This window comes from Solanum tuberosum, unplaced genomic scaffold, assembly GCF_000226075.1.
Source record: "Solanum tuberosum cultivar DM 1-3 516 R44 unplaced genomic scaffold, SolTub_3.0 scf00029, whole genome shotgun sequence".
NCBI classification, from domain to species: domain Eukaryota; kingdom Viridiplantae; phylum Streptophyta; class Magnoliopsida; order Solanales; family Solanaceae; genus Solanum; species Solanum tuberosum.
In genome coordinates, this window is record NW_006238955.1 from 2,447,738 (window position 1) to 2,455,748 (window position 8,011).

At 33.9% G+C, this 8,011-nt stretch overlaps 1 protein-coding gene across 8 annotated transcripts; it reads left to right on the forward strand.

The window, feature by feature from the left end:
- The first annotated feature begins 351 nt into the window (after positions 1-351).
- Positions 352-5,297, forward strand: LOC102578164 (hydroxymethylglutaryl-CoA lyase, mitochondrial-like). 8 transcript variants are annotated; one of them, XM_015306336.1, is made up of 7 exons: positions 353-1,724; positions 1,763-2,459; positions 2,605-2,670; positions 2,789-2,968; positions 3,182-3,304; positions 3,408-3,672; positions 5,072-5,297. In XM_015306336.1, exons 2-6 carry the CDS (start codon positions 2,418-2,420, stop codon positions 3,474-3,476), a joined length of 480 nt encoding a protein of 159 aa, XP_015161822.1. In that variant the 5' UTR covers positions 353-1,724; positions 1,763-2,417; the 3' UTR covers positions 3,477-3,672; positions 5,072-5,297. The 8 variants fall into 8 exon arrangements, 6 of the variants coding, with proteins under 6 accessions (XP_015161824.1, XP_015161826.1, XP_015161822.1 ...); XM_006341803.2 differs by having other exon boundaries at positions 357-644; positions 2,203-2,459; XM_015306338.1 differs by having other exon boundaries at positions 352-2,459; positions 3,182-3,241.
- Positions 5,298-8,011: the final 2,714 nt, after the last annotated feature.

Sequence of the window (8,011 nt, forward strand, 5' to 3'; positions counted from 1 at the left end):
AGTGTTGCCTAAAATAATTTTGGGTACGCTTTTAAAGCGTAGCCTTGGTTTATAGTTTTTTGCCACGATGACATTAGCAACACTTTTAAAGCATGCTCTTTAGTGGTGTAAGCTACACTTATAAGCGTTTCCATATCATGATATAATTGGTAATACTTATTTACACATATGACTACACTTTTAAAGTGTGCTATTTTTATAATTCAAAAAACAACACTTTATAAGTGTAGCCTTATAGTTTCTTCTAAAATTATCACTAAAATATTGTATTCCCTCCAATATATTTAACACTCCCTCCAATTTCTAATTGGACAAAAAAAAAGAATTCATAAATAAATAAAAAAAGGTCTGGTTGAAAAGAACTAAACACTAAAAAATGTTTTACCCCAAATCAAAAATAGGAGCTGCAATGAATCGACTCAGACACTATATTGGAGAACACGTTATTTCCCAGATTTCGAAGAGAGAAAGAACGGAAGAAGCAATAATGGATGTAATCAAATCTCAGCAAATATCTTCGAGGCCGATTGAGAAGGTGATAGTTCATCCGCTTGTGCTTTTGAGCATCGTAGACCACTACAATAGAGTTGCAAGAGACACAAGGAAATGTGTTGTTGGGGTTTTGCTTGGAACTTCATTTAAAGGTACTGTTGATGTTACTAATAGCTATGCAGGTATCATTGTTCCAAACCCTTTTCAGATCTGTTCAAATTTTTGTTTCATGGGGTTTTTGATTTTTTTGTTATTTTGATTTTTTGATGGAATATGTAGTTTGCTAGGGTTTTTATCAGGTGAATTTAAGATTTGAACAGTGAACTGGAATTTAACGTAAGGTAAGGCAGGTTTCTTATGAGCTAAATTTGAGATTGGAACAGAGAATAAGTATCTAATGTAATGGGAAATTGTAAAATAACATTCAGTTTGCCTTTATTTATGGAATTAATTGGGTTGCTTTTGTTGTTAATGTTCTTGCATTTTGGTGGAATTTTAAGTATGTTAGATTTTTATGAGCTAAATTTAAGATTGGAACTGAGTATAGGTATGTAATGTGCCCCAAATTCTAACATTGCAGTCAAGTAGTCTTTATTTATGTGATTAGTTGGGTTGCTTTTGTTCTTGCATTTTGATAGAATTAAAAGTAACTTAGAGATTTTTTATGAGCTAAACTTTATATTGGACCTAGGAATAGGTATCTAATGTGCTGGAAAATTGTAAAACAACATTCAATTTGCCTTTATTTACAGGGATTAATTGGGTTAGTTTTGTTCTTTCCTTTGTATTTGGATGGAATCGAACTGAATCAAGTGGAATGGACATGAAGATCATTTAGGTGGCCTCAACTAGTTTGAGATTTAGAGTAACTGATTACTATGGTCTTTTTGTCTTCCGATGGAAGTAAAAGTTAGTTGGGTTTAATCTGAGCCAAGTTACAGAAAGAAAATGGATAAAGTTCTCTGCTTGAAAAAAAGGTAATTGGTGAACTTCTTGCCTCAAAGTAGGTATAAATTGATGTAAAATTGTAAAATAACTCTCAAAATGCCTAGTTTTTTCGGGTGAATATATTAAGGAAGGAAACTGAAATGGAGCCAAATACTAAAGACGCCATAGGTACAATATTGATGATCTCACAAAGATGAAATTTCAGTTAATTGTCATTTAAATATTGTTGAATTGGCCTTAGGACAAAGCTTTGTTTGGTGGTCAATGTTGACTTGCAGTTTAAAGTATGTTTACTATTTTTCAGTTACTATTATCAAAAAAGGTATGTTTACTATTTAGAGAAAAATATGGTTTTCAAAGAGTTGATGTGCTTTTTTCTTTCTGTTGGGGTAGGTCTTGCCTGGATCTTAGAAAAGCTGTAATTATTTTGTTTTCAGAATGGAGAAGGAGAAGCTAAAAGTAGGTATAAAGTGGGTGGTTTTTTTTCTTTTAATGTTTCACATAAACTATCCTACATTACTGGAGGTATTCTGTGTTCTGATACTTCCTTAGATTTGTCACTTGCTTTTAAGATCTTCTTGCCTGTTTATTAAACTTGTCAAGGAAAGAAAGAATGCTCGTGATGAAAGGCTTATACATGTGTGGTTAATTGGCTTTATATTGTAAATCATATCCCAGAAGATTGAGGAAATCTCTATTGGTTTGGGAAAAGATAATACACAGCTAATCTTGTCTAACACCTCAAACGTATACTTTCTGTAGTGAATGGAAGTAAGAAATTCAGAACATACTTCGGTCACCAACACCTTAACTGTTGATTGCTGAATTTTGAGTGAAAGACTGACATCTAGCCTTTCTGTGGAGATGTATTGCAATATCAATTAGACTGTCTTCGTACTTAGTTGGAGGAGTTGGGGAGTCTATGAAAACAGATATGAGCTGTGGTGACGGAGATAGTTCAGTCACTCGACTCATATATGCCAGCCTTCTTCTCGTTCAGCTGTCTTTCTCTATTGCTGGTATTCAAAAATCTTAATTTATATGATTACCTTTTCATTTTATATGTTTTTAAAATGTTAGATGCAATTTTAGATCTAAATAATCTTCACATTTTTAAGAATTTCAATTTCTTATATAGTATGAGGAATTGTGTCTCGTTCACAGTGTTGGACAGATCGTCAACCTAAATCTTACAGCAACCACAGAAGCACAGTTAGAAAAACGTTCAAGGTAATTCTTTGAAGTCCTTTTTTCCCCTCTTCTTTCAATGTCTTTATATCTTGCACAGATTCATGTATCCTTCTTCTTAAACATTTTAATTTCTGGTTGTTTCTTTGACCGGTAGCAGTTGTTCAATGGCATGCCAAATCATGTGAAGATAGTGGAAGTTGGTGCAAGGGATGGATTACAAAATAAGAAGAAAATTGTTCCTACATCAGTGAAGGTTGAATTAATTCAAAAGCTCGTCTCTTGTGGGCTACCTGTGGTTGAAGTGACGGGTTTTGTTTCTCCAAAATGGGTGCCTCAAGTACTTCTTCCTCTATTTATATATATGGAAACTTCCTTGCATACAGTTGCGGTGGTACACTTTTTCCATCACAAAATGTGTGATGTTTAAGCTTGCTTTAGAGTCTCCGTTTTATGGTGTATAGTGATCAGTTAATCCAATAGCTTTGTTTTATGCATTGGCTCTTTGAAACTTTTCATTTCTTTTCTGATTCTCCTATTAATTTTTTTGTAGCTGTCGGATGCCAAGGATGTAATGGAAGCAGTTAAGGATCTGGAAGGTGCCAGATTGCATGTATTGACAACAATTCTTATTTTGCTTCCTCAGTTAGCTGCTTTGTCGATCTTTCTATGCAGTGTACATCTCTGGATTATAAATTTATCATTGTCGGTATTACTTTTTGGATAACATGCACACATGTCTTATCTGCTTCTGCAATTTGTTGGCTGCTTGAATGCAGATGTCTCGGGAGACAAGGCTGAACTTGCCACACATTCAAAGAAAAAGAATAAATGTCCATGTTTATTAGGTGCAAACACTTAAATGAAATTCAATCGACGCAAAAAAATAAAGAAATGTTGCCAGCTGAAAAGAGGCACTACTATTACAAATGCGCACAAGAGATCTCGACTCAAGAAGACGTCTTCTACAAGTTTGTGCCTTCAATAACTCTGTCAACTCAATATCTTCCACTCTGTCAACTCAATATGTTACGTCAACAGAAGGTTAGCAAGTTAAATTTATGGTCTTTACATACCCACATGTCTCTGAGTGCATATGTTATTTATACACACGCATGTTCTGGTTTGACACATTTCATATTTATTTATTAGCTGCTACATTCGAGGCTCATACGTTAGTTGACACTTCTGCGAAAGGGAAAAGTTTGGTTCCTCCTTTTTGTGTCTGTGAAAGAGGCGAGTATAATAATCATATTATTTTTGTTAGCTTCTACTACCATAAGGTGTTTGCTTCCCTAATTCATAACTACTTAATACATTAGGATCCACGTCAACCACATCTACTGACCCCTGTTAGGACATATAACAATATGTTCGCTTTTACTTTGCTAGGAGTAAAATATGACAAAGACTTGGCTAAGAGATATCATGATATTTATACTTTTAGAGTTCAAGGAAAAAAGTATCATATCCTTCGGTCACAAGCAAAACAATTTGTTCGACAATTTGCCATAGATTAGTTGTTTAGATATCTGTTGAAAGATCTGCAACGTCATAGTTTTGTAGCCTTTCTGTGGCTTTGCTTTAGGACTACCCTCATCTTATCTTAAGTCATGTTGTGGCAATAACCTGGTTCCTTTATATAATTCAGGTTTACAGGTGTTAAATTATATATATCAATGCAACAGTAATACTTGTCATTTTACACAATTCTTCTTATTTTGCCCTTGGAAATTATTAGCCTTGAAAATATAAAAGTTAATATCAACCTTCTAATATATTCTCAATACTTGCTATGTCTAATAAATATTTTACTAGGCAAGTCATCCAGCAAAGAAAAATCATAGATCCACATCAGCTGTCAGAGTATGGTATACCATATATATTTGTAATTTTTCTCTGTTATATTTGTAATGTTCATTAAGAATGATGAACAACTCTTGGTATTTTGTGGGATATGCTAATTTTTGTTTCCTGCTACATCTGCTGAATGTTTGATATATAGTGTCTGATGTATCATATGTACTCTCTTTTTTTTTTGATTTGCACCGGGTGTCCGAGTCTCTTTGAGCCCCGACTAATCCCGGGGGTGCACAGGCCCTCGGCACATATATATGTACTCTCTTTGTTAGACTTCTTTGGTTTTTTCTGTGCCTTTATTATTCTAGCTTACATTAGCATCAAAACTCTTTAGTGTAGTTACTCATTGTTCATGACCATTAGACTAATTACATAGTTATGATTTTAGTTGACTTATGGTTCGAAATGGATATACTGCAATTTGGTCATGACCATTTCGAAATGGATATACTGCAATCTGCAATTTGGAATCTGCAATCTGGAGCTAAAAAAATTTGCAATCTGGAATCTGGAATCTGGAACTTCTTGCCTCTTCTATAACGTACTTCTGCAATCTGATTTGTTGTACATTTTAAATGTGTAGGGAAATGAAGGTGAACAAATTTGAAGGGTTGCCACAAGTCAATTTGATCTCATTGAAGTGGATGATGAAGAGTTTTTGAACTATTGTAAAAGTTTGAATACATTATGTTTGATTTTGTGAAATATATTCATTGCTAGAATATATCGAACTATTGTAAGAGTACTTTCTGAACTATTGTGTACACATATTTAGAATATTGCTTTATAAGTATGTGTATGTACACAAGTCATACTATCTTTTGAGGTTTATTGCAAATCTATATATTTGAATTACTTATTAGACAATTTAATGCTTGATATTATTTATTGCAAAACAATATTGGCGTTTTTAATTAGAAATTGTGGCATATAAATATTTTATAGCCAAAATAATATTACCACACTTACAAGTGTAGCCATAGGACTGTAAATTGTGGTATGCACATGGGCAAGGACTACACTTCAAAGTGTGGTCATACATTAGATAGAAAAGGCAACACTTTAAAATCGTGGGTAATAAGGAAGCAAAGGCCACACTTGAAAGTGTAGTTGTATGAGATAGAAATGTTGCTATATGAGGTACTGGAAAGCGTGGCCTTATTGCCTTTTAGGCTACGCTTTTAAGCGTAGCTGATAAGGCAACACTTGAAAAGTGTCGCCTAAACTCTAAGGTGACGCTTTTTTCGGCCACCCCTGAAAAAGTGCAAGGCCACACTTTTTCATAGTTTAGGCCACACATTTCTATGATGGTTGTAGACATAAAATGTTGTAGTGACCTTTTAGTCATTAGGGCAATGTTCTCATCCTCGAAGTCATCTTGTGTTGTTGCCTTGAGAACTAGGTTCTTCTCTTTTCTCTTGCCGCCTATTTCCTTTTCTTGATTCTTCTTCAATTCATAGGTCCTGATATTTGCAATGAACTCATCCATCATCAGGGCATCCAGATTGCATGCTTCCGTAATGGCTTCGACTGTGCTTTCCCAAGATTCAGGAAGAACACTCGAAAGTTTTCTGACTACTTTTCCAGTAGGGATCACTTCTCCTAGTGAGTAGATTTCATTGATGATTATCGTGAACCTGGTGTACATGTCCTGAAATGTTTCACATTCCATTATACTGAATAGCTCGTACTGTCTATTTAAGTTATCAATTTTGGATTTTTTTTACCTGACTTGTTCCCTCATGAGCTTTATGCGGAGTTTCGCTTATAACTTTTGCATCTGGGCATGCTGAAATCCGATTGTACTCATTTTTACTTATTCCTCATATCAAAATCTTCTTCGCTTTCGCATTTTTCTGATTTGCCAATTTATCGTCAACATCCCACTCCCTTTTATCCTTTGGTACTTGAGTTGTTCAATTTTTCATAGGAATGGTGGGACCATCTAGAATAACTCCCCATATATATGATTTTTCTGTTATCAGATGGTTCATCATTCTATTTTTCCACCATCCATAGTATTTTTCGTTGAATAGTGTGAGTCGTGATTGTGATGCTCCTTCATGTGCAATAGGTGGTGCAACCATTGATCCTTTTCAAGGTGTGAACCTTTTAGACGAAAAGACTTGCTCTAATACCAATTGAAGAAACCTAGATCACCTACACAAGAACCAAGTTCTTGTTGGATTAATAGAAATAAATATTAACAAACTAAATAGAGATTTATCATGAAAACCTCCTTGATCAACGGAAGAAAAAACATTGCCTACACCTCATTGGATTTCACCAAACTTCACAGAGCAACTACAGATTATAACTCTATAATGAAAGGGACTAACTCTAGTACCTCACCTCAACAGTTCACTCAAATTGTTCAATGATTAACTATAATCATATACTCTACTCTACAAGAGCCAAACCCACTTCTTGTTAATAAACCTCATTTCTTTCACAACTAGAACAATTATCTCTAAACAATGATTCTGAGTTGAAATAACACAAACTAAGCTTTAGAAATAAAATCTAACTTTAGTTCTTTTTTCTTCTATTGTCTTTCACTTTCAGCGCCACAAACTAAGCTTTAGAAAGAAAACCTAACTCTAGTTCTTCTTTCTACTTTCATCTTGCTCATTCAGTGTCGCACGTGCTCTTGCTAAAAATATTCTTGGTTTATGAATATGCAAAAAGTTGTGATCCTCATGTTTCAATTGTCCTTTTTATAGGAGCGTATGAAACCCTAGTTTAGTCCTACAAGGAAAGTAGTTTCCTTCGTGGGTAACTTCTTGCCTTGTTAGGATTCCCCTGCCGTTTAGAAGTGTCGTCTAGTTGAGTCCTACATGGAAAGTAGTTTTCTTTGTGGGTAATATCTTTCAGTATCAGGATTTCTCTTCTTTTTAGAAGTGTCTTCTATTCTTGCTTTGGTTTTCTTTACTCTGTTTCTTTATTCCAGTTTGTGAACCTGGTTCACTTTATCATTATCAAAACCTGTTCAAAAATTTGACATGTCATCAATTCCCCCATTGAAAATAATCTTTAATTTTGATAATTTATATCCAGAAATATTATATATAATTTACAACTTCTAGTGCAAATTTTTTATGTATAACACTAGTTTTCAGTTTTTGACTTTGCAGTATAATATTTATAGCTTGAGCTTCTAGAGTGAAAACTACAAGTTGCTCTATCCCATAAAATATTAAGCTCTATGGTCTACAATTTATTAATATTTAAGTTCAAAATTCCTTCCATATTGATCATAATTAATTTTTGAAGTTCACTTTGAAATCAAATATGTCTATTTTTCAACTTTGCGCAACTATGATAGAAAATTCATAACTCAAAGTAAGAGTGTCAAAATCACGGGATTCTTATTTCATTAGAAAGAAAATTCCAAGAACTACAATTTATGTAAAAAGCATTGTAAAAGGCTTTATGGATTGGTACAAATATTGCTTTAGAATTAGCTCACAATTCTTCCTTGCTCGTCTCTTCAACTGTGCATGTCGATGGTATAAAATTCAAT

Coding starts and splice junctions, on each gene's coding strand:
- LOC102578164 (XM_015306336.1), top strand. CDS start 2,418: ATGCCAGCCTTCTTCTCGTTCAGCTGTCTTTCTCTATTGCTG. Junction 2,460..2,604: donor GCTGTCTTTCTCTATTGCTG/GTATTCAAAAAT, acceptor TCTCGTTCACAG/TGTTGGACAGATCGTCAACC. Junction 2,969..3,181: donor CTCCAAAATGGGTGCCTCAA/GTACTTCTTCCT, acceptor ATTTTTTTGTAG/CTGTCGGATGCCAAGGATGT.